Genomic DNA, 24,807 nt, shown 5'->3' on the forward strand with positions numbered 1-24,807 from the left:
ATTATGACTTCTCCCCTAGACATTTGTATGCAAGACTGCAGGCCAAGACTTCTTTTTCATCTTTTCCCTGGTGAGTGAGATGGCTCGGCTGTGCTCGGCTGTGCAAGGAACAGAGCTGTGTGGAATAATGTGAGATCACATAGCTCACCTGGGAAATTCTTCTTGGGGTATCACACCCTACAGAGTGCCACAGGGTGGCGACCAAAAAACTGGCAATTCCTGTGCTTGCCGCTGTGCTGTGAATCACAGGTGAAATATACTCAGAGTCACAAAGTGATTTCATGCTCTTTATTCAGCTCATAGTGGTGAGGAGGAATGAATGAATGTCCCCTCAAAGTATCTGCTTTATATACATTATTTACACATTGGGCTGCACATGATTGGCTAATTCCGGAATTCTACTGTAAGCCAATCAGGTTGTGGATTCACTTCTATCTGGGGCAGGATTGGGTGGTTCCTGCCAACCAATCATAGTACTGCATTGTTCTAGGACCAATCAGACTGCTGCCTTTTGGATCCTATTGTTCTAGGACCAATCAGACTGCTGCAGTTTGGATCCTATTCAACTCAGTACATAACACATCAGTAGGTCTAGATGACTAGCAAAGATGTAATTTTCTGCCCAGGCTTTCCCTGGACCCTGATCCATATGATTGGTCCCTGCAGGGCCGCCTTACCCATAGGCGCTCTGGGTGCAGGGCATCTGGGCGCTGGGCTCTCAGGGGCGCCAGGCCAAGAGTCTGGAGCCCAAGAGTTGAGTCTGGGGAAGAGCCTGCCCGTCAGTTGGAGCACCACGGCAGGCTCTTCTGCTGCAGGCGGCTCTGCACCGAGAGTTTGGGGGCAACCGAGCCAGCGAGACACTGAGGTGGCCAGCTGGCTCCGTCCTCCTGCGTGCCTGGGACTGGGCAACCAGGGTGAGCCTCCGGGCGGATCTTTGCACCCCAGCACCACATATGCTTAAGACAGCCCTGGGTCCCTGCTTTGATTTGTGTGAATGCCTTTTATTTGTTTTTATACATTTTCATGCTACTGTTCTAATGTTACTTTCTTGTTTTAATGACTTTGCTTACTGTTTTTTATGTTGTGAATGACTTACGAGATTTCTAAACTATTGAACAGTTTGTAAATGTTTTAAATAAATAAATTGCGGACTAACCAGCCTCATATAAACAACAAATTAATGCACGAAGGGGTTAAGACCACAGAGTAAGTTGTTTTACCAGGCTTAGCACACCTTGGGAGGGAATAGGTTATCAAGGCTTTGTTCCTCTAGTCTACCTGAGAGGCTCAGTGTTTAATGAGGTCTGAACTGGTTGCTCCAAACTGAGACCGCATGGCTCTTACAAGCCATTCTTTTGTTCCTATATCAATAATTTGGGAACTTTCACCACTGTAACTAAGCCAAGTTTTTCTGCCTCAGTTTTCTCTCTGATGTATGGGAAAACACATGAATCTGACCTTTGAAGAATTTGTAAGTAAACCATTTTTAACTTAACAAACGTGTGGTCTTTTCTACGCTAAGGGAAGGGGGAAGTTTCGGAACTCACGAAGACATATTTTAAAGGTCTAATAGCCTATATCTTCGTATATTTTGTAGTTTTAAATCTCTATGGGGATTCTCTCCCCAAAGAGTACTTGCACCAAACTTGGATCTTGGCATCCAGGGAATTCTTTCTTTAAACAAAAATACAAAAAAGCAACCAAACACCTATTTTCCCTTGCCACCAACATAAATAAGGTGCTACAGCACATCTAGCTTAGAGAAGGGAATTTCAGCAGGTGCAATTTAAGAAGAGCTATCCTGCAAAGTCACCTCCGTTCTTATCCCTCTGGATTATGAAGACTTTTTGAGCTGGAGTATTATTTAGGGGTTCTTGTTGCTGCTATTGATATTTTCTTTTGTGTCTTTACTTTAGATCTTATTGTGATTTATGTGAAAATTGTTTAACTTGGTTGTGTATTTTTGCAGTTTTATTTCTTGTTTATGACTACTTTTGTTAAGTTGTAATTACCGTATTTATGTGAATCTAATGCAACATCAAATCTAATGCGCACCCTAATTTTCACAACGTAAGTTGGCCCCAAATTTTTTTTATTTACATTCAAGTAAATACAGTATTCCCCACCCCCTTTTGTAAGGCATCTTGAACATGGTTTGAACTGTGGGAAAGTGACATATAAATAAAATTATGTATGTATGTTTGTATGTATGTAGCAGCAATCTGGAGTCTGTGTCAGCTCCCTTTTGCTTTTGGGGCTTAGTTTATGGTGCAGATACTGATTTCCAAAGCCCTCAGCAGCCGAGGCCTCCAGCATTTCTGTGCTACAGCTGTGTCACATTTGGCTCCTTAGAGACTGACTACTGGAAATGCTCTCTCAGGGATGTGCACAGCTGAGTCAAAAAAAACCCATAGAACTGTAGAGGCGGAAGGGACCCTGAGGGTCATCTAGTCCAACCCCCTGCAATGCAGGAATCTCAACTAGAGCATCCAAGACAGATGGCCGAAAACCTCTGACTAAAAACCTCCCAGGAAGGAGAGTTTACCTCTGCACACGTTCCAGCTTGTCAGTTGGTATGAGCTTAGTGTGCATGCACATGAAAGCTCATACCAATAACAAACTTACTTAGTCTCTAAGGTGCTACTAAGGTGCCACGGGACGCAGGTGGCACTGTGGGTTAAACCACAGAGCCTAGGACTTGCCAATCAGAAGGTCGGTGGTTCGAATCCCCACCACGGGGTGAGCTCCCGTTGCTCGGTCCCTGCTCCTGCCAACCTAGCAGTTCGAAAGCATGTCAAAGTGCAAGTAGATAAATAGGTACTGCTTCGGTGGGAAGGTAAACGGCACTTCCATGCGCTGCTCTGGTTCGCCAGAAGCGGCTTAGTCATGCTGGCCACATGACCTGGAAGCTGTGCGCCGGCTTCCTCGGCCAGTAAAGCGAGATGAGCGCCACAACCCCAGAGTCGGCCATGACTCGACCTAATGGTCAGCGGTCCCTTTACCTTTAAGGTGCTACTGGAAGGAATTTTTTTATTTTATTTTGACTATGGCAGACCAACATGGCTACCTACCTGTAACCACAGCTTGTCAATATCCTCCTTAAATTGTGATGCCCAGAACTGGACACAGTACTCCAGGTGCGGTCTGACCAAGACAGGGAGTGGCTGCCCTCAAGCTCTGCAAGACTCAACTGCGCATCTTTGGTAACAGGCGTGAGATTTAAATTCAAGCTAGCTTTGGGTGACAAGGGAGCAGGAAGAATGGGGAAGGGCAGGGGGGCAAATGAGTGCCCTGGCAAGCTTTTGTGGCAGAGTTGAGTCTCACACTGAGTCAAGGACCGGCATGATCTTAACCAGGCCACTCCCATCTGTTGAGTGGAGGGCACTCAGATCTTGCCCTCCAAGCTGCAGTGTTGGTTGACATCTCCAGGGTGAGTCAATGCCTGCCCTAGAAAAAAGGGCACTGCAAAAGCCTTTGTGTGGCTGCCCTCCCACACTCTCTTGCTGCAAGCTGTGCATTAGGGAGGCCTGGGCAGGAAGGGACGCATCCTCACGCTACAGGAAGCATCTGATCATCTTGCCTGGCCTGAAAGGGCTCAGATTAGATTATAGACGTTCCTGTGTGTAGCAGATTATTGCTCCAGACAGAATAAAATGCACTGTTTCCTTTTCTCACAACTGGAGGTCATATCGGCTCCTAAAATAAACCAGGGAAACATCACATGGTCTCATCAGAGATGAGGTTTCAGAGCTAGTTGTGAAAAGGGAAAAGGGAGAGAAACAGAGCCATGGTGCAGGGAACACAACTGTAGAGGGAAAACAAAAAGGCTGGAAAGAAGACAAGAATAATTATTTTTCATTTGGGGTGGTTGCAGAAAAAAACTCCAGGGGCATGTATATAGGCTTGCTTTCATCAATAGATCAAGCCAGTGTGGTGTAGTGATTAAGAGCGGTAGACTCGTAATCTGGTGAACGGGGTTTGATTCCCCGCTCCTCCACCTGCAGCTGCTGGGTGACCTTGGGCCAGTCACATTTCTCTGAAGTCTCTCAGCCCCACTCACCTCACAGAGTGTTTGTTGTGGGGGAGGAAGGGAAAGGAGAATGTGAGCCGCTTTGAGACTCCTTCGGGTAGTGATAAAGTGGGATATCAAATCCAAACTCTTCCTCTTCTTGCCGAAGAGCAGCTCCCATCAGCCCCAGCCACATGGTCTTCTTCTTCAGAAGACCTACCACCTGTCAAAGCAATTATCCTGGCTGCTCAGTGGTCCACAAATTTCTGAAGAATTGCCACCAATGAAGTGGGGATGGGCTTTGTGAGGTCTATTAGCAGCACTCTTTCCTTATGAATGAAGCATTTGGCACTGGAATTAGCTATTGTGTGGAGGGAGGCCCACCTTTTAGCCTGGAGAGTACCATCACTCAGCTGTTGCTCTTGCAACCTCCCTTGTTTTTTGGGATGCTGCTGAAGACACTTTAAATGGCCAGCTGAAGCCATGACCTTAACCTGAGAACTGGTTGGGCAGGTTTCACAGCCTCTTCTGTGAGATTCTATCCCTTACTGGCTAAAGGATCACAAGCCTGGAAGGGATCCAATGATATCATGCTGATGGACACCTGCCCCTCCCCCAAGCTCATAATATACCTTTAAAGTGTGGGAGATTTGCATTCAAAGCTGACAATGCTAGTGACTACATGAAGGGAAGAAGCAAAACCTATTTCCTGTTGTTCTCTGTCTTTATGCTGCAAGCAACAGAGGTGGACATGTCTCAGCTTAGCTCCTGTGCCCAAGGCTGCTTTGCTATATTTCTAAGAATATTTTTACCTACACTATTTTTTTGCTGTTGCATAAGAAAATGCAAGTCTGAGACCTAGAAACTGTAAGTAAAACATTTTAAACTTACTTTGCAGTCTGTGGTCTATTTTATTGAAAAATAAAGGGTCAGCAGCTTCACACAGCATTACAGAAGGCTTAATAGCCTAATCATTAATCATTAAATAGCTTCATTAATCTGTCTAATGATATTCTGCTACTGTGGCTCTCTGTGTGCTAGACTTGTGGTTTTAAAAACAGGCTCAAACTGTTTTTTCATGTCCAGCCACACAGGTGGATCTCTAGAGCATTAAACATAAATAATATAGCCTTATAATTGGCAAAACTGTGGTAATATTGGGTAAATATTGGAAAATCAATTTTAAAAATATTTTTTAAAAAACAACAAAAATAATATACCCTCTTACCCATCATAAAGTGCTGTAATAACCAGACCACATCTGAATCCAAACCTCACCAGCAAACAGACAGCACCAGAGGGACATGCTGTGCTGTCAGTGAGTCCCACTTTTCAAGGTGCCACAAAGGAGTGCTTTTTGCTGATTGTTCCTTTGTAGGCATGTCTTTGCCTGCCCCACACCTAATGTCACATATGATCCAAGGAAAGGGTGAGGAAGCTTTGGCATCTTACAGAATCATAGAATTGTACAGTTAGAAGGTACCCCAGGGTCATCTAGTCCAACCCCTGCCATGTAGAACTCTCAACTAAAGCATCCATGACAGATGGCCATCCAACCACTGCTTAAAAAAACTTCTGATGAAGTAGAGTCCACAACCTCCCGAGGAGACCGTTCCACTGTCGAACAGATGTTACCGTCAGAAAGTTTTTCCTGATGTTTAGTCAGATTCTCCTTTCTTGTAACGTGAAGCCTTTGGTTTGAGTCCTACCCTCCAGAGCAGGAGAAAGCAAGCTTGCTTTATCTTCCATGTGACAGGCCTTGAGATATTTGAAGATGGCTATGATATTTCCTCTGTCTCCTCTCCTCCAGGCTAAACATACCCAGCGCATTCAACAATTCCTCGTAAGGCTCAATTTCCAGACCCTTGATCATCTTGACTGCCTTCCTCTGCACATGTTCCAGCTAGTCAACATCCTTCTTAAACTGTGGTGCCCAGAACTGGACACAGTACTCCAGGTGTGGCCTGGCAAAGACAGAATAGAGTGGTACTGTTACTTCCCTTGATCTGGACACTAGACTTACGTTGATGCAGTCTAGAATAACATTAGCCTTTTTGCTGTTGACTCATGTTCAGCTTATGGACCACCAAGACCCCTAGATCCTTTTCACCTGCTAGTAAGCCAGGTCTTGCCCATCTTATATTTGTGCATCTCATTCTTCCTGCCTAAGTGCACAACCTTACATTTGTCCCTATTGAAATTCATTTTGTTAGCTTGTGCCCAGTTCTCCAATCTGTTACTGTCACTTCAAATTTTGATTCTGTCTTCTGTGGCATCAGCTACCCCTCCCAGTTTTGTGTCATCTGCTAATTTGATGAGCGTTCTCTCAATTCCTTCATCCAGGTCGTTTAAAAAAAGATGTTGAACAGCAATGGGCCCAGGACAGAACCATGTGGCACTCCACTTGTCACTTTTTTTCCAGGATGACAGGGAACCATTAATGAACACTCTTTTTGTTCGGCCAGTCAACCAGCTACAAATCCACCTACCAGTTAGCTCTTCCAGCCCACATTTTACCAGCTTCCTCACAAGAATGTCATGGGGGCCTTTGTAAAAAGCCTTATTGAAATCAAGATACACTATGTCCACAGCATTCCCCTGGTCCACCAAGCTTGTAACTCCATCAAAAAAAGAAATGAGATTCATTGGCATGACTTGTTTTTGAGAAACCCCTGCTGGGTCTTGGTAATCACAGCATCATTTTCTAAATTCTCACAGAACAATTGTTGAATTTTCTGTTCTAGGACCTTTCCTGGTATCGATGTCAAGCTCAGCGTTGAGTAGTTACCCGTGTCTTCTTTTTCCCACTTTTTGAAGAAGGGGACAACATTTGCCTGCTTCCAGTCTGCAAGGACGCCGTCTGTTCTCCAAGAATTCTCAAAGATTATAGACAGAGGCTCTGAGATTACATCTGCAAGCTCCTTCAGTACTCTTGGGTGCAGCTCATCAGGCCCTGGAGATCTGAATTCATTTAAAGCAGCTGGGTGTTCCCTTACTACCTCTTTTTCTATATTGGGCTGCAGCTCCCTCCCTGCATCATTTATTCTGTTTTCACTAGGTTGGGCATCCTTTCCTTTTGGGTGAAGACAGAGACAAAGTAGGTGTTGAATAGTTCTGCCTTCTCTCTGTCACCCAATAGCATTTATTTGTATTCTCCATGCAGAGGACCTACCACTTGCTTGTTCTTCCCCTTACTTCAGACATAGCTGAAGAACTACAGAGCTCATTGGCCGCAGCAAGCAGGGTCAATAGCTAGGGATGGTGGGAGTTGCAGTTCATACCTTATGGGGCATGATGCAGGGAAAGCCATCTCATGGGCCAAATTAAGGTCTCTGCTGGGGTTAATCAGGACTGCAGACTGGCGGTCCCTCACTGCTGCTCCACACAACTCCTTTGGGGATGGTTCCCCCCCACCACCCCCTCCTGAGCAGGGGACCCTGTGGCCTTCCAAATGTCATTGGACTTCAGCTGCCATCAGCCTCAACCACTTGGTTAATTGTCAAGGGTGATGGGTCCTGTGGCCCAATAACAGCAGGAGGGCCACAGATTCCTCATTCCTCCTCTAGAGCAGGGGTCCCCAAACTAAGGCCCGTGGGCCGGATAAGACCCAAGGGACTCGTTTATCCGGCCTGCGGTGACCGCCGCCGCCCACTCTTACCAGCGCTGCACTGCATGGCTTCCCACTTCCTGGTCAGAGGAGCACCGGAAATAGCTAGTGTGCATGCACAAGCATTATTTGTGCATACACAAGCGTTATTTGCACATGCGCAAGCGTTATTTCCAGTGCACATCCGGGTCAGAGAAGGCCCGTGAACATGCGCACAAGCAATTTCTGGTGCTCCTCCGACCCGGAAGTGCACCAGAAATAGCGTGTGCACATGCTTATGGGCACGCACTTCCCCATCCTCCAGCCTTCCGTGCAATCGGCACTGGAGACACTGGCCTGAGGCATAGTAGGTTTGCTCTCAAGGCAGATCTTTAAAAACAGCAGAACCAAAAACAAACAAAACCACCTTTCTAGAATTCTTCAAGAAAGCGCATACTAGACTGTGGCCAACCCCTAGCCACATATCATCTCTGTTAAGTCGACATGGCTCTTTGGTCCCACAGCCTTCTTGTGCCTTGATGAGATGTGCACCCAAAAGTGTTCCCCATGTTGGAAAATGTGATGTCAAAAGGCACTCGTAGTTAGATAACTGGCCTGCTCAAAAGAGATGGATTTTGTTCTGATGCTTGTTTATGGAATGATTCATGTTCAGAAGTGGTGCCACTGCTATTTTTAGAGCAGACAGTTCTCCAGTTCCCCAAAGGCCACTTTGTGCTGCTTGCACTAAACCAGAAAAAGCTACTCGGCGGAGGATGGCAAAGTGAACCTCTCTCTGCGCGGAGCGAAGAAGAGGCCCTTAGCCGCACCTCCTGCGTCAGGAGTGGGTAAGCTCAGGTCCCAGCGGCTGAATCTGGCCCTCCAGGACTCTCTATAAGGCCCCTGCCCCATCCCTGCCCCATACCCTCCTCAAGTGCTTTGGCCTGCCTGGAAGGTTCCCTTGCAGCGTGGCCATGCCTCTCGCTTTTCTGAGTGGAGGAGTGTGGGCATGTATGTACAGGTCTCTGGCTTTTCTGTGGCTACGTGCAGCCTGCTAAGGGCCAAAGAGAAGGGCTGCATCTGTTGCTCTGGCCATGTGCACCATTTGCATTTGCATCCCCAAAGGTTGCCAGTGAGGGAATGTGGCCCTTGGGCAGGGAAGAGGGTCGCCATCCCTGCCCTGAACTGAAATCAGGGAGGCATGTTGGATGGGACCTGACCTCACAGCACCCCGTCCTGTGATGACATAGTGGCTTGACAGGGGCAAACATGAGCCCTATGGACCCAAGAGGTTCTAGACATCAAGGACAGTGGTGGTGCTGGATGCGCACCCAAGTCAATGCACAGGCCCTGTGCGCTGCTGAGCCTGCCATTTCACGTGCTGGAGAGACTCATTCTGAGCTGCTGATAACAGATTGTTGGACAATAGTGCTTTTCTAGTGTCTCCCAAGCCAAAAGAACAAAGGCTGCCTTGGTATGCAACCAAAGAACATACGGGAACTGCAGACAGCAGATGGAGAAGAGCCTTCCACAGTCTGCAGTGCGCTTTCTTCTTGGGCACCAGTCAAGAATAGTGGAGTTTGAAGAGTGTCCTTATTCTGATTTGTGGAAAGCTTGAAGGGATGGCACATAATATGGGCAGTGGCAGCTCGACAGCACTGAAGACACAAAGCTGTCCTGTGCTCAGCTCAGGCCATTGGCCCACCCAGCCCACGGCCGTCTACACCAGGGATGTGGAACCTGTGACCCTCCAGAAGTTGCTGACCTCCAATTCTCATCAGCCCCAGCCAGCATGACCAGCGGCTAGAGCAGATGGAGCTGTAGCCCAGCAACACCTGGAGGGCCAAAGCTTCCCCTTACCTGGTCTACACCAACTGGCAGCACCTTGTCAGGGTCCAAGGCAGAAGACTTTCCAACCATCTGGCACCATTTAACATTTGGGGCTGGGAACTGAGCCAGAGGCCTCCCACATGCATAGCATGAGTTAGAGAAATCACGGAGCAATGGCTCCTCCAGATGGAAGTCCCATTGGCCCTACCAGGGAAGGAGTAGGGGGCCTGGAGCCCTCCAGATATTGTGGGACTACACCTCCCATCAACCTTGGCTGGTTGGGGACATTGGGGGCACAGGTTCCCCTTCCCTGTTCTAAGAGGTAGGGTCATAGTTCAGTGGGGAAACCCGTGCTTTGCCTGCAGAAGTTCTCCAGGGAAGACTCCAGTCTGGAAACCTAGAGCGCCACCAGCAATCAGGATGCACAATCCTGAGCTAAATGAACCAGTGGTCTGACTTGGTATAAGGAAGCTGCCTCTGCTTTGCCAGTGATGGAGCACATGCTCTCCTTTATGGAAGGTTCAGGTGCAGGCCTCTCCAGTCATGAAAGCAGGGTTAGGAAGGACCATTCCGTGCCAGAGACCCTGGAGAGCTGCTGCCAGTCAGAGCAGGCAATGTGTCTTCCTTCAGAGTAAATATGCACTGGATCCAGGCTAATGGGACCAGTTTTGACTGAGACAAGGTGTCTCTTTGGGAGAACGTGTTTGTACAACAGATCACAGTGCATACCAGGCATAGGGAACTTCTGGTCCACAGGCCAAAAAGGGTCTGAGGGGCCTCCTGGTCTGCCTCTGCCATTCTCCCCACTTCCCTTCATTGGGCCCACTAGTACATCCAAAGAACTCCTAATGATGCCAGGCATTTTTCCTGTGGTTTTTGTAGCACAAGCAGTTTTGGCCGCTGCCACCTCAACAGCCTGGGACCTTTGACAACAACCTGAACTTCCTGTGCAGTTTCAGAAGTTTGGTTGCCCTCAGTTCCGAGGAGCTTCCAGGAGTGCCCTTGTCAGTGCTGGAGCCACTTTTACCTTGACGTACTCAAGGAACAATCTGGCTGGTGAAGCACCCAGCACCATCCACAGCAACAGGTTTGCTAGTCACATTTCAAGGCTGGTGCATCGTTGTGTGTTTGTGTTTCATGAATCAGTTGGTAGATGAAGTGGTTGCATCTGTCTAGGCTTGTAAGAGAACAAAACAGCACCAGACGCAGCATAAATGGAGAACCTCAGGCTCGGGGGGGGGGGGCAAATGTGGCCCTTGAGGTCTCTCTGTCTCGCCCTTGGGACCCTTCCAAGGCCACACAACTCGCTGGCTGGGCTAGGTCCCTGCCTTTTTGCCAAGCCGACATATGTCCTTGAACACTGACCGTGCCTCTTCCTTGTCTGGATGAAGGATTGAGAGGGGGCACAGCTTGCTCTAAAAGGTAAAGGGACCCCGGACCATTAAGTCCAGTCGTGACCGACTCTGGGGTTGCAGCGCTCATCTCACTCTATGGGCCGAGGGAACCGGTGTTTGTCTGCAGACAACTTCCAGGTCATGTGGCCAGCATAAGCCGCTTCTGGCGAACCAGAGCAGCGCACGGAGACGCCGTTTACCTTCCCGCCGGAGCGGTACCTATTTATCTACTTGCACTTTAATGTGCTTTCGAACTGCTAGGTTGGCAGGAGCTGGGACCGAGCAACGGGAGCTCACTCTGTCGCAGGGGTTCAAACCGCCGACCTTCTGATCGGCAAGTCCTAGGCTCTGTGGTTTAAGCCACAGCGCCACCCGCATCCCTTACAGCTTGCTCTACAAAGGTAAAATTCACATTTCTGGCCCACCCACTTTTGCCTCTGGCCCCACCCACCACCGGCATGTGGCCTGCAGACAGTTGCTCAGAAGGGAAGGCAGCCCTTGAGCGGTAAATGGCTCCCCATTCCTGGCATACAGAATTGGGGAGCCATGGCAGGCCATCCAATCTTTTGCGTACAAAATGGCAAGACAAAGAAATGCATAGAGAACTCTTGTCATTTATTCCACCAGTTTTCAACAGTACCACGGGAAGAGGGTGTCACGGCAGGTAGAGGCTCAGACAGGAGCACTGCATTGTCACGGCACAACATACAGACTGACTGCCACATTCATGACACAGAGGTGAATGTCCCCCTTCTCCTCTTGTTGGAAGCAAGGACGGCGAGAGGTCCCACGACAACATAGCACTACACAAGGAGTTGAAACAAGTCACACTCACAGGGCAGCCATTTCCTTCAGTGGATTGAGCACCAACCAGTTTAGCTTCCATACTTGTCACACTGTACGGCAAAGAACTGGGCTACACTGGGGCCTCAGTTTTCCCCACCTGTAAAATGGGGGCACAACTCTGCTTTCCTTTGTAAAGCATCTGTGGTGCCGTTAAGTGCAAAGTATTGTCATTGTTTGATCCGTATTGCTATGGTTTCGTGTCGGAGGAAGGGATGGGAAGGAGAGTCTACCCCTCCATGCCTTGTCCCTGGAAGACACAAAGGAGGCAAGGGCGTCATTTTGATTGGTGACAAGTTCTGTTCCTTGAAGCCGAAAGGAACGGAAACATCCACCTGCAGCCAAGCCCTTGCTTCACATCTCCTTCATTTGAACTTGAGCGAAGGCCAAAAAATGGTTCTTCTACGTAAGGTAGAGGGTTTTGTGGGGGCAGTTTGCCCACATTCAGGCCCATAGTCCTGAAACGGCAAATGGCTCTCTTCCTGCTCTGCTGAAAGGGCTTGTGTCAGCCCTGGGGAAAGATGGGGGGGCAGCACTTGGGCATCACCCTGCTGTGTGGGGAGGAGGATGAGGAGAGTCTTGTTCTAGAACCTGAGACTTCCAGACACACCTCACATTCACTTATGGGGCAGGAAGGACTGAGACATCTTTCACAGGGAAGAGACGGTGGTTTAGAAAAAGGGTATCCAGCCCACACACACCTAGGTGGGGAAGACAAACTTGACAGGAGCCTGCTGGATAATTTTAATAAACCACCCGCACCCTTGCGCTCCCCTTTTGTGCCCACAGCCCACCCCACAATGGGACACACTTTACAACTTGGGAAGGGGAGGGGTTTATTCTGCTGATGAGCAACAGCTGGGTCACATGACGGCACACTTCTCGGCAGACTGCTTGAGGTCGTCCAGCGTGGCCTGGGCCTTGCCCTTCAGGGAATCCAGGTCTAGGTTCTGGATGCTGGTCAGCTGTCCGATAACAGAGTCCTTTTCCTCCTCCTCTTCGTTGTCCTGCTCAATCATCTTGGCCAGTTCTTTGGGGAGCTCCACATCGCCCCCGACCAGCTGGATCTGGTTGTCATCTGTTTCATTCTAAAGGGGATGGTGGTGATTAGAGAAGAGAGGGAGAGATTAGGCTCAGGGGTCATAATAGTCCATAATGGTCTAGGGCCCGAGCCCAGCCACACCGGAGGTCCAGTGCAATGGCCACTCAATGCCAAGTTGCTGAGGGAAATAGCAACTGCGTTTTCTGTTGCTATGGTGACAGTGGGACGAAACTGCAAAGCCAGCAGCAGGTAGCAATGGTGATGTGAACGTATCTCCTGGCTCACCTCCACACAGGAAGACATGGGAAAGGCAGGACAAGAAGGTGAGTACTGCCAGGTTTGCTGGCAGGTATTTAAAGCCCAGCAAGCCTTGGTGCCCTCAAGAGGTTGAAGCAGAGAGAGTGGGAAGGAAGAACAGGGTAAATAGACCCCATTCTCCCTGGGGGTTGGGGAAGCAACTGCTGTGTCCTGGAGCTGGCGGCCATGACAGGTGGCCTTAAGAGTGGGAAGATCTGAATGATGCTGGAGTTGGAGAAAAGATGTTTCCATTCAGTCCTGTTTTAATCTCTCATGCCTGACTGACTCCATCAGAACATAAATGGATGTGATGATCACACTCTGGAAGTTAAGAGCATGGAAACGGGCTTTGATGAAGTGGAACAAGACGCTGATGTGTTGGAGGAGCCTGGGACAGATTGAAGTAGAGTGGCATTGGGCAATTGTGTTGGAAGATTTATGGTTGGTGATGGGAATCAGCCATGGACCAAAACATAGGAGGAAGGCAGTGTGTGTGTGAGAGAGAGAGGGGGGGGGGAATGGCTGGCTGGCTGGTTGGTTGGTTGAACAGATGCCAGTGTGTTTGGTGGCTAGGTTGGAGTTAGATCAGTGAAACTCAAGTTCAATTCCCACTCAGCTATGAAGATGGCCTTGGGCCAGTCACCATCACCACATAAGGCTGTTGTGATGATTAAATGGAGAGGGGAGAAGATCTGTGCGTGGAGGAGAGTTGGGATAAAAAAATGTAACAAATAAATTCTCAACCACAAACTCATTGGGAAAACCAGAATCATTTGGTGTCCTCCCATCTGTAAAAAGAAAGAGAGAATTATAATGACAGTCAAGAGCATTTTGATATTGATATAAAAGATATTGAACAGTATGCTAGATTACTTCATTGAAGACCATATGACACAGAGAGCAATGAAGATAACTTAGAAAACTTAGCAATAGCACTTAAAAAGAAAGATGCAGTTCTCAATTTTTGTGCAACCAATATCGCTATGCTGTAAAGCAAATAATTATTTTTTAAAAGCTAAAATTTCAGTGAACAACCAAACAGTTCTTTCTAGCTTTAACATTCACTCCTTCAGCACTGGCACATGCCACGTGTCTGAAGGCCAGAATGCTCTCATTCTGCTCTGCTCCTCACATCACCAGTTGCTTGAGATGTCAATGCAGCAAACCAGAATGATTTGGTACGCTAGAAGTGGCCCTTTTCTTTGAAGGATCATTTCGACAAACAATTATGACATGCAAAACCAGAGCGAAATGAACATGAAGAAGGATGCAGGTTTTGGACAGATGGGGACGTCAGGTGCTAGTGTGGAGGGAGGACCCAAAATTCAGCGGTATAAGAGGGACATCGTGTTAAAATAAGATGCTTTTATTGCCGAGATATTTGTGTGGCTTGAATTGGATGCCCCTGGACCACGACCACCTGAGAGCATCAGAGTTATCTTTGCCCATCTTTCACTGCCTGAAAGAGCAAAGATAACCAGGTGGCTAGAGGCTAGTAAGAGACCCGTGAAAAAGATAATCAGGGGAACAACACCTAGGCAGCCCGTGACCATGTGGGATTTTTTCAGAGTGCTGGAGATGGGCATACTCTAACCCTCTTGATAGAGCTCCGCTTTTGTCTGGTGTTTAGAAAAACAAGAATATTAGATTACAATCTCAACATTAGAGCAGCTATTGTAACATTTATGGAAAGATTCCAGAATGAATATTTCCATGCTTTACTACAAAATCTGTATTATTATTATTATTATTATTATTATTATTATTATTATCTTTAAAGATTTTTTTCAGCTCTCTTTCTATTCTGAAGTTGCTCAAGTATTTATAAATACACAACCATGCAAAACACACACACACACAGAGGCCCCAAATGAACTTGTAGCTTTAAGCCTGATGGAAGCTAACTGGACTAAACCAGCTTAAACCGAAATGATCATCTGTCTAGGCATTTTTACAAGCAAGATCTCTAGAATTGGGATGATGTCATTCCTGGATCTAAGATATGGAACTGGGCAGATCTGAGTCTGGAGAACACCTGGATGGTCTACTCCTACCTAGGCCTCCACGATGGTAGATTGGCAGAATATATGCATATAGGTCATATGTATCATCACACTATTAGATTTCTAAGATCAGAAATAAGTATTAAAAATAAGAAGAAAAAACATATATCTCATTAAAACTATGAAGAAATGTTTTATAAAAAATGCAGTTTAAATATAATAATAATGGAGCCTTTCAAGATTCTCTGTCTGGCTCTGGGGATTTCCCTGCCCCCCCCCCCCGACCAAACCCCCTTCTCAGCAACTCTCTGTAGTGGCTCTGCTTTGCGCCCTCCTTCATCGCTGTATTGCCTAACTAGAATGTGTCTTTGAACTCTGATGATGCCTTTTGATTCCCTGGATGAGTGGATGAAGGACCCAACTGTACAGGGATGTATGAGTGAGTGCAAAAACTAATACAGTGGCAAAATTCACATTCATTGTTCCACCTACTTTTGCCTCTGGCCCTGCCCACCACTGGAATGTGGCCCCCAGAAAATTGCCCAGAAAGGGATGCAGCCCCCGGGCTGAACAAAGCCTTCCACCCCCGTCCTGGCCTTAGGGCACAATCCAACAGGTGTTTATCATGACAAAGTCCCACTGAAGGCAATGGGATGGAATTCAGTTGTACCTATTTTAAGTCCCACTGATTTCAATAGATCTTAACTGATACAATTTTTTTTTTTTTGGATTAACCTGATTATGTCTGATCTTACAGCCAACTAAGCCAGTAAACCAGCTGTTTCGATGGCAGGTAATGATACATTTAAAGTCCAGCGTCACTGAGCCTATTTCATGGCACAGAAATGAAAGCAGACAAATGGCGAGGAATTGAACACCTTTTTTTAAAAAAAAGTGTTTTATCCATAAGAATATCTTATTATGTACTACAACAGTCTGCAGTCTGAACTTCCTATAACTTGATTATCATTTATATTTCATGTATTACATTTCTATCCTGGCACACTTCTGCCAGGGAACTCAAGACCTGGAATGCCCAAGAGGCCTCCCATCTGGATGCTGACCAGATCCAGTCCAGCGTAGATTTAGCAAGTTTGTTGTATCAGGTACCTTTAGACCATGCCCAAATCATTCCCAGATTCCCAACACCTTCTTGCTCAGCACATAGCTTCTGGAGAAGTCTAAATGAGTTTATACACCTCTACATCCCCAAATCAGCTTCAGACCACCTCAAATCCTATTTAAATTTATTTCCATGCTCAGCCAAGCGCTTAAAGCCCTAAATGACCCAGGCTGCCTCCTTCTCAACAGACCTTCTTGAGGGTCAAGACTGGCAGAGGTGGCCTTTTTGGTAATTCCACTGCCCTCAGGTCACTGTCTGGGACAGGTGTGTTTTCAGGATCTATCCTATTCCTGTGACTGTAATTTGTTTTTAATTCTGAATTTTAAATTGCAACAACAACAACAATTTATTACTTATACCCCATCCATCTGGCTGGGCCTCCTCAACCACTCTGAGCGGCTTCCAACAGGATATTAAAAACACAATAAAAGATCAAACATTAAAAACTTCTCTAAACAGGGCTGCCTTCAGATGTCTTCTAAAAATCAGATCGTTGTTTATTTCCTTGACATCTGGTGGCAGGGTGTTCCACAGAGCTGGCACCACCACCGAGAAGGCCCTCTGCCTGGTTCCCTGTAACCTTACTTCTCACAGTGGGGGAACCGCCAGAAGGCCCTCAGAGCTGGAAATCAGTGTTCGGGCTGAAGTGGAGATGAGCCTTCAGGTCTACTGGGCCGAGGCCGTAACCCACCCTGGGACCGGAAGGGCTGCTACTACTCTGAAGTGTCGGTCCAGAGAAGTTTTATCTGAAATGCATTGCACAGGAAATAAGCTTTGGGCTGGAGACAAAGGTATGGAAGGTCTGCCTTAGTCATGCTCATTCATTTCAATAGTTCTACTCTGTGTAAAACTTAGTTGACTATCACCCACAATTTGGAGTGGCCCAGACCTTGACCCTAGATCCAGAGATGTGTCAACTTCAGTTTCATATTCAGATGGCTCATGTAGTTCTGTGCCAAAGAAGAAACATGGGACAGCTGCCCTTAAACCAGGCCAGGTGACTTGCCCATCTTACCTAGATCCATCTAACAGCAGCTCTAAAAAGTCTTAGGCTTAGAAGGGGCTTTTCCGTCACTTGAACCTTGATCTTTTTAATGGAAGATGTCAGGGATGGAGCCTGGACTCACCTGCTGATCTACTCTGCGTCCTCAACAAGGAACTGCTGACTGGTTCCAGCCTCATTTTGGAGTGAACTTAAAAAGAGGGCCACGTTCTCCCATTAGCCATTTCCAAGCGCAGGATGTCTCTGGCATTTTATCAGCACCAGCCACTCTGTGCATGGTGGCTTGTGACTCGTAAGGTCAACATATTGACTTCCACCCTTCTCTTCAGTCCTAATGCTCTGCCTCCATCAACAGTATGGGCGGGGAAGAGCCCCTCCAGATGTTGTTGGACTGTCCTGGATAGTAGAGCCAATGGTCATTGATAATGGGAGCTGTAGCAACATCTGGAGAGCCACAACTTCCCCACCCCTGTCCTACAGGAAAGAACAAAGAAGCTGTGACCCTCAAGATATTGCTGGGCTCCAGTCCCCATCACCCTTGCCCATTGGTCAAGCAGGCTGGAGGCAATGGAAGTTGAAGTTTCAGCACCATCTGGACGGTCTTGGTTTCCCCACCCTGGCATCAAAGGTTCTGGTTATTTCTTCCTCCACCTCCTCTGGTATCTGGCTGTTGCTCAACCCTAATACAACCAGCAATATCCCTGTGGAAATCTGCCCAGGTTCCCTTCATCCTCCTCCTGCAGCAAAGGCCTGATGGCTTACCTTAGGAAGCCTGTATTTATCCCGAAAGTGGGTCCGCAGGGTGGCTCGTTCTGCTTTGCGCTGTGCAAACTGGGCATCCCGCTCCATTCTGCAAACAACATTGGGAGAAGATGTCGATTAGCTGCAATGTGTGTGCCCCACTTGGCATGGCGAGCAAATGTCTTGGTCACTAGGGCAGAGGAAGCCTGAGAAATTTCCCGGTACAGGCCATTAATCTCTGCTCCTAAGCATTCCACACAGCTGATATGATGCTAGTCAGAGTGCATCCACAAGATCACACACTGTTTAATCTTGCCTAATTAACTTGGAATAATTGCCAGTGCTCTTTCTCCACTCATACTCAGTAATGCTGCAGATAACATGCACATCACACACACAAAGAGAGAGAGAGATTTTATTTTATTTTTACACAGCCTTGCATGTAAAACAACTCATTCTATTATTTTATGTATTCATCCCCAACAGAAAGGGCCATAGCTCAGTGGCAGATCACTTGCCTTGCATGCAAAAGATCCCAGGTTTGGGTCTTTGTGGCACCTCCAGTTAGGACAGGGAGACTCGCTGCCTGGAACCCTGGTAAGACACTGCCGGTCATTGTGGGCAGTATTGGGCCAGATGGACCAGGGGTCTAATTCACTGTAAGACTTCTTCTCATGTTCCTGTGTAAGTCGTAGTTGTTAAGCGCCATCCACACAACACTAAATCTCAGCCTCAACATTATACAATCCAGAACACTGACCATCTCAGGGTTTTACACTTACAATGGCTAATGCACACTGGGATGCCCATACTGGGACATGCTGGAGGTGTGGGGAGAAAAATCCCCATTTTTATCATTTTTAGAAAACCATGATGGAGAATAACAAGCTATGTGGTATGGAATTAATTCAGATTGGAAGAAATTAATATTAATAAATCCTGGGTTATGGTCTCAGGCTGCTCATTTAACCAAATGACTGGAGTGTAGGATAGCTGTGAGAGTTCTTTCACCCCAGGTATTCCCATCCCCGAATGAATCAGAGCCAGCCCATAATATCTAAGAACATAAGAGCCCTGAAGCTGGATAAGACCGAATGCCCATGATGTCAAAAATTTTGCTTCCACAGTGACCAACCAGATGCCTATGGGAAGCTCACAAGCAAGACATTGGCACAAATAATATGGCCATAATGACTTATAGCCATAAACAGCCATTCACCTCCTCCTTTTCTCCCTTCTATGACCACAGTAACATGGACAGGAGGGTTGTGTAGTTGGATAAGGATGGAGAAGCTTAACATTGGCCACAAGTAGACTCTTGTTTGCTAACTTCTAAGGCAGGCTTCCCCATTTGGCCAGTGAGGCCATTTCCATCAAGCCATGCCCACCTGCCATAGAATCATAGAATCATAGAATCCTAGAGTTGGAAGAGACCACAAGGGCCATCGAGTCCAAGCCCCTGCCAAGCAGGAAACACCATCAGAGCACTCCTGACATATGGTTGTCAAACCTCTGCTTAAAGACCTCCAAAGGAGGAGACTCCACCACACTCCTTGGCAGCAAATTCCACTGTCAAACAGCTCTTACTGTCAGGAAGTTCTTCCTAATGCTTAGGTGGAATCTTCTTTCTTGTAGTTTGGATCCATTGCTCCGTGTCCGCTTCTCTGGAGCAGCAGAAAACAACCTTTCTCCCTCCTCTATGTGACATCCTTTTATATATTTGAACATGGCTATCATATCACCCCTTAACCTCCTCTTCTCCAGGCTAAACATGCCCAGCTCCCTTAGCCGTTCCTCATAAGGCATCGTTTCCAGGCCTTTGACCATTTTGGTTGCCCTCCTCTGGACACGTTCCAGTTTGTCAGTGTCCTTCTTGAACTGTGGTGCCCAGAACTGGACACAGTACTCCAGGTGAGGTCTGACCAGAGCAGAATACAGTGGCACTATTACTTCCCTTGATCTAGATGCTATACTCCTATTGATGCAGCCTACACCTGATGTCATATATGATGGCAGGTGTGGGGCAGATGAGGGTGGGGCCTGGACAAAACCCCCTTGTGCAACCCTTCCTGAGTGCCCGACAACCAGCTGGTGCCCAGGTGTGCAAAGGTGTCTTGCAGGTCTTGTGCATGACTCACAGCAGCACAGTTCTCGGGAGAGTTTTACTTCCACTAAAACCAATGGGACGACTGAATACATTTCCTCTCATCAGGTGCTTTGGCTAAGTTCATTTGCAGCTCTGGAAATATCTAGTACTTCTGGCTGATTTTGGTACAGCTTCTGGGAGTCAGTGGAGACAGTATTGGTCTTCATGATGGGGAGATCAAATGATACTGAGCAAAACAGAAGCTGACTCTGTTGTATTGGGCTGGGGAACTTGCGCCTCCCCCCCCCCCCCGATGTTGCCTGGTTATCACTTTCATCATCCTCAAACCATGGTCCATACTGTCTGGGGTTGATGGGAGTTGGAGTCCAGCAACATCTGCTGGGCCACAGGTTCTAAGCCTTAAGTTAAATGGACTATATGAACAAAGAATGGAGGAAAAGAAGAATTATTATTGCTCTTTTTGACACCTCATTTGTTCCTCAGCTAAAAACGACCATTTCCAACCAGTTTCATCATTTTTGTGATTGTGAGCTCACTTTGCATATGAGTAGGGTATATATATATACATACATACATATATATATATATATATATATATATATATATATATATACATATATATATGGAAACATTATGATCAAAATTTAATATTTCCAATGTCTTTCAGCAACCAGATCTCTGAGCCAGCTCAGCCAATTAAAAAAACAAACTAGGAATTTGCTCATGAATGACTTTTCTAACTTTTTATGGTTTTATGTTCTAATTGTTGTAAACTCCTCTGATATATATATTTATGATACAGTGGTATGCAGTTTTAAAAAATAAGTAAATAAAAAATTCAAGAGTAACTTTCCTGGATCACTAATGACATAATGCTTCTATCAATGTGTCCCTAATATGCCTTGCAATGGTAGGTCTTCAGTATGATTTAGGTGTTTTATGCAAATCCAGGAGTAGATCTAAGTTCCCCAGAAGACCTGTGCTTGACAGTTCTGTGGGGCTTCCACCCAGACAAGTGTGTGTAGGATTGCCACCTAAGTGATGGTGCTGATGTGATCTGTTCTCCAGAACATAAATTGCAGCATAGAATGTTTCTTTTTCTTTTCTTTTTTTAAAAAGTAGGCTACTTTGTCCTCTTTCCAAAGATGATTGTAGTGATGTAGACAAGGGTACAGCGGGGTAATTAATGGTTTTTGTTTTGCTCTGGCAAGCGAATGAGGTGATACTGAGGCTTTCAAATTTGTTTGTGGAAGATTAGCAAGGCAGAAGGAAGAGAATGAAGAAAGTAATTGAGGAGTCTGGATACTTCTTTCCTTTTCCTCCTTGGAGTTCCTACTAGACACAAGCAATTTAAATGGCAATACTTCTTTGCAAAATTTCTTTTTCATTTATAATTAAATGCTAAAGGTTAAGTTTGAACTGGCTGGAAATATTTTATTAAAGCTCATTGTGTTTACCAGTCGAATTTATCCTGTGACTGCTGGCAGACTATAACAAACTGGGTATAGTGCTATTTCTGCACTGCTGCTCTTTGGAAGGTGTAAGGACATATGTGCATATATAAATCAATACAGCTGCCTGTGCGTTTGGAAAAAAAATCCTCAGGAGTGGAGTGACTACAGGGGCTGCCACAATCAGTTCTTGCACTTCAGAATTTTCTGGAATGCCACTTGATGCATTAAATGGACAGCAGAGAAAACTGCATAGCACAAGGCTTGGAAGCAAACTGCGGGTGGGAGGGACAGGTGAAACACAGTGAAATTATGCATGCAAACTACTACAGGAAGCAAACGGTTGGTGCGGGAGCAAAACGGCATTTAAAAAATGTGTGTAAATGCAGCCTTGAATACCCCTCCCCTTTTCAAAATCGGAAATGGTGAATAATCTAAACTCCAACTTCCGGGGGTGGGGGGAGCTATAGTGAGATGTAGTTTTTCCTGAGAAAACAATCCCATCTCTTGAAGGCAAAAGCGGATTAAAAGATTAGGGGTTCATTAAAATGCATTACTAACATTCCCCGCCTTCCACAACAAATGTAAAGTCCTGGGTTCACTTCCTCTTTCCCTTCACCACTTATTTGGGAGGAACTAAGGCAGAGGATCTCTTTAACCCAGTTTGGGCTTAAATGGAAAGATCAGCTTCCACAGGGCACCTTCTGTAGCCCAGATTCATATGCTGACATCTAAAAAGGGGAGGATTTGGGTCTGAACTTTGCATAAAAACTGCTTAGAGCAAGGGATTTATTTTTGCACAGACACTGCTTAGCGCTATTTTAAATTTATTTTTAAAATTGCCCTATTTTTATTGTAGGCGTGGACTTTTTAACATCCTGCTAGAATCAATCCAGTGGAGCCAGCATGAGGTTTTCAAATGCCCTCTTTTGTACACCACTGTTTGATGCTCAAGGTACAATCCCAGGACAATACAAAAGCAGTTTCTTGGGAAATAAATTTTACTGTGTGTGTAGTATTGGATGTTGGTGGAGGGATCTTTATCATCTCTCTGTGTGAACTTGCATGCTCTTCCTACATTCCCTTTAGCCTATTTCTCTCCTTCCTTAAAGATATAAACTGGTGCGATCAGTGAATAAGCTTAGACTTAGACCCACACTTGTATTGTTCTTCAGATGTTGATTCACCGAACTTGCTCACAGCAGCCCAGACGTCTCGTGATTCTGAGACCCTGATTCTAGACCTGGGAATAATAGTCATTTACCTCAACAGGGTTGGTGGTGGGATGAGTCTGAGATGAGGCAAAGCTCAGAATCCCCTTCATCTCAGACTTGCTTGCCTTGAGTCTTCTGGCCAGGCTCTACATTGAAATGCATAATATGTCATGAGCTGCTATCAAATCACTCACATTTCCCTGGTCTGATCTTGATTTTGCTCAGGAATTTCCTTAAAGGGGGTTATCAAGCAGTTTCTTTCTCCATCGCCTCTCCTGCTAATCTACCATGCAAACTAAGACAATAAAAGACACGTACGGCTAAGGTTTCTAAAAGTTACATACAGAAAGAGTCATGTGATATTCTCCAAAGGGATAGCCATGGCTCTCATGAAGTGGACTCTTCTCCATGAACGCTTGTGCCAAGGCTCTTGGTTGCAATATAACTGGACAGATACAAAAAGGAGCCCTTCATCACCCGATACTTACTTTTCCTCCACTAGCTGCTTCTGGTACTCTTCGTATTCTTCCTTCGTCATCCCCTGAGCTTCAGCCGGGGACTTCTCCCCTTCTCCTTTCTCTTCTCCCCCCAGTCCGCCGGTGAGGTTCTTCAGTTGCCCACCAACCATGGACTTCACCATGAAAGCCATGACTAGCTGTGTTGAGGAGGGGAGGAAGTTGCTGGAGGAAGAGTTAGGATCAAGGAAAGAAGAAAAGATGGGGATTGAGCTTGGCCGGCTTGTCAAAGCCCAGCGACCAGGTTTGATCTAAATCAGCATCGTCTCCTGTTGGGGATCCCGTTGCTCATTGGGAGATCTGGTTCTGCTGCAGAAGGAATGGTCCGGGATTCCGCTGGGCTTCAGCACCGGCGGGAGGCGGACAGTTCCGAAAGCTCCCAGCAGTGCCGAATGAATCCGCTCCCTTCCTTCGGACCACCGCGCGGCTTTTGCGTTCAGCACCACGGAGCGCGGACAGCGACTGCTGCTTCGGAGCGTCTGCGCGCGCCTGTGGCTGACGGAGCCGGCCGCGAGGAGGGGGCGCCCCCTTGCGGTGGGCAGTAGCTCACTTTCCAGGGACCCTCACGCTCATCTGACCTCGCCTCCGACGGTGTGGCAGTTTGGCTTTGCTCGCCCACTCCGCCCTCCCTCTCGCGCTCCAGCACCGCCTTCTTTGCCTTCGTAAAAAAAGATGAAAGCTGTTGACTGGTGTGACGAACCTCGCGCATCTTCCAGAGTGGGTAGCTCTGTGTTAGTCTGTTGCAAGAAAACCACAACGTATCTCGTGGCAAAGACAGGTTTGTTGTGGAAGTAACTGGCACAGAGTACAACCCGCTTCGTTAGTTGCAAGAAGGGTTTATGCTCAGCTGATAGATAAGCTACACAGAGAGAAAGTGATGAGCTTAAAGGGGGAAATGGGAAAGAGGGGAACCAAAGGCAAGAGGTCACCTGCGACAAACCTGTAAGGTAAAGGGACCCCTGACCATTAGGTCCAGTTGTGACTGACTCTGGGGTTGCGGCGCTCATCTCGCTTTATTGGCCGAGGGAGCCGGCGTACAGCTTCTGGGTCATGTGGCCAGCATGACTAAGCCGCTTCTGGCGAAACCAGAGCAGCGCACGGAAACGCCATTTACCTTCCCGCCAGAGCGGTACCTATTTATCTACTTGCACTTTGACGTGCTTTTGAACTGCTAGATTGGCAGGAGCAGGGACCGAGCAACGGGAGCTCACCCTGTCGCAGGGATTCGAACTGCCAACCTTCTGATCGGCAAGTCCTAGGCTCTGTGGTTTAACCCACAGCGCCACCTGCATCCCATGTGTAGCTTAAATGCATGCAAAAGAAGCACAGAGTGTGTGTGCAGGTGTGTATGTAATACAAACATGCATTTAAACTGTACATAGGAGTGTCATAAGCTGTACATATTGCGAGATACCTCAATTTCCCAGCAGTGAGAGACTCCGGGGGCTTCAAGTACTTGGTTTCCTTGGAATGAAGGCCAGCAGAGACTGTGGGGTCTTTAGAATACAGTGGTACCTCAGGTTAAGTACTTAATTCGTTCTGGAGCCCTGTTCTTAACCTGAAACTGTTCTTAACCTGAGACACCACTTTAGCTAATGGGGCCTCCTGCTCCCACCGCGCTGCTGGAGCACGATTTCTGTTCCCATCCTGAA

The 24,807-nt window shown here is 46.9% G+C and overlaps 1 protein-coding gene across 1 annotated transcript; it reads right to left on the bottom strand.

Annotated features, from left to right (window-relative positions):
- Window positions 1–12,478: 12,478 nt before the first annotated feature.
- CPLX3 (complexin 3) lies at window positions 12,479–23,768 on the bottom strand. Its single transcript, XM_083460252.1, has 3 exons — window positions 23,129–23,768; window positions 17,890–17,977; window positions 12,479–12,747 (listed from the first exon to the last, which is right to left on the bottom strand). Exons 1-3 carry the CDS (start codon window positions 23,287–23,289, stop codon window positions 12,523–12,525), a joined length of 474 nt encoding a protein of 157 aa, XP_083316378.1. The 5' UTR covers window positions 23,290–23,768; the 3' UTR covers window positions 12,479–12,522.
- Between the last annotated feature and the right edge of the window lie 1,039 nt (window positions 23,769–24,807).

This window comes from Podarcis liolepis (assembly GCF_965112155.1).
Source record: "Podarcis liolepis genome assembly, chromosome: 9".
NCBI lineage: Eukaryota > Metazoa > Chordata > Lepidosauria > Squamata > Lacertidae > Podarcis > Podarcis liolepis.

Coding starts and splice junctions, on each gene's coding strand:
- CPLX3 (XM_083460252.1), bottom strand. CDS start 23,289: ATGGCTTTCATGGTGAAGTCCATGGTTGGTGGGCAACTGAAGAACCTC. Junction 17,978..23,128: donor AAGCAGCTAGTGGAGGAAAA/GTAAGTATCGGG, acceptor TGTTGTTTGCAG/AATGGAGCGGGATGCCCAGT. Junction 12,748..17,889: donor ATAAATACAGGCTTCCTAAG/GTAAGCCATCAG, acceptor CATCCCCTTTAG/AATGAAACAGATGACAACCA.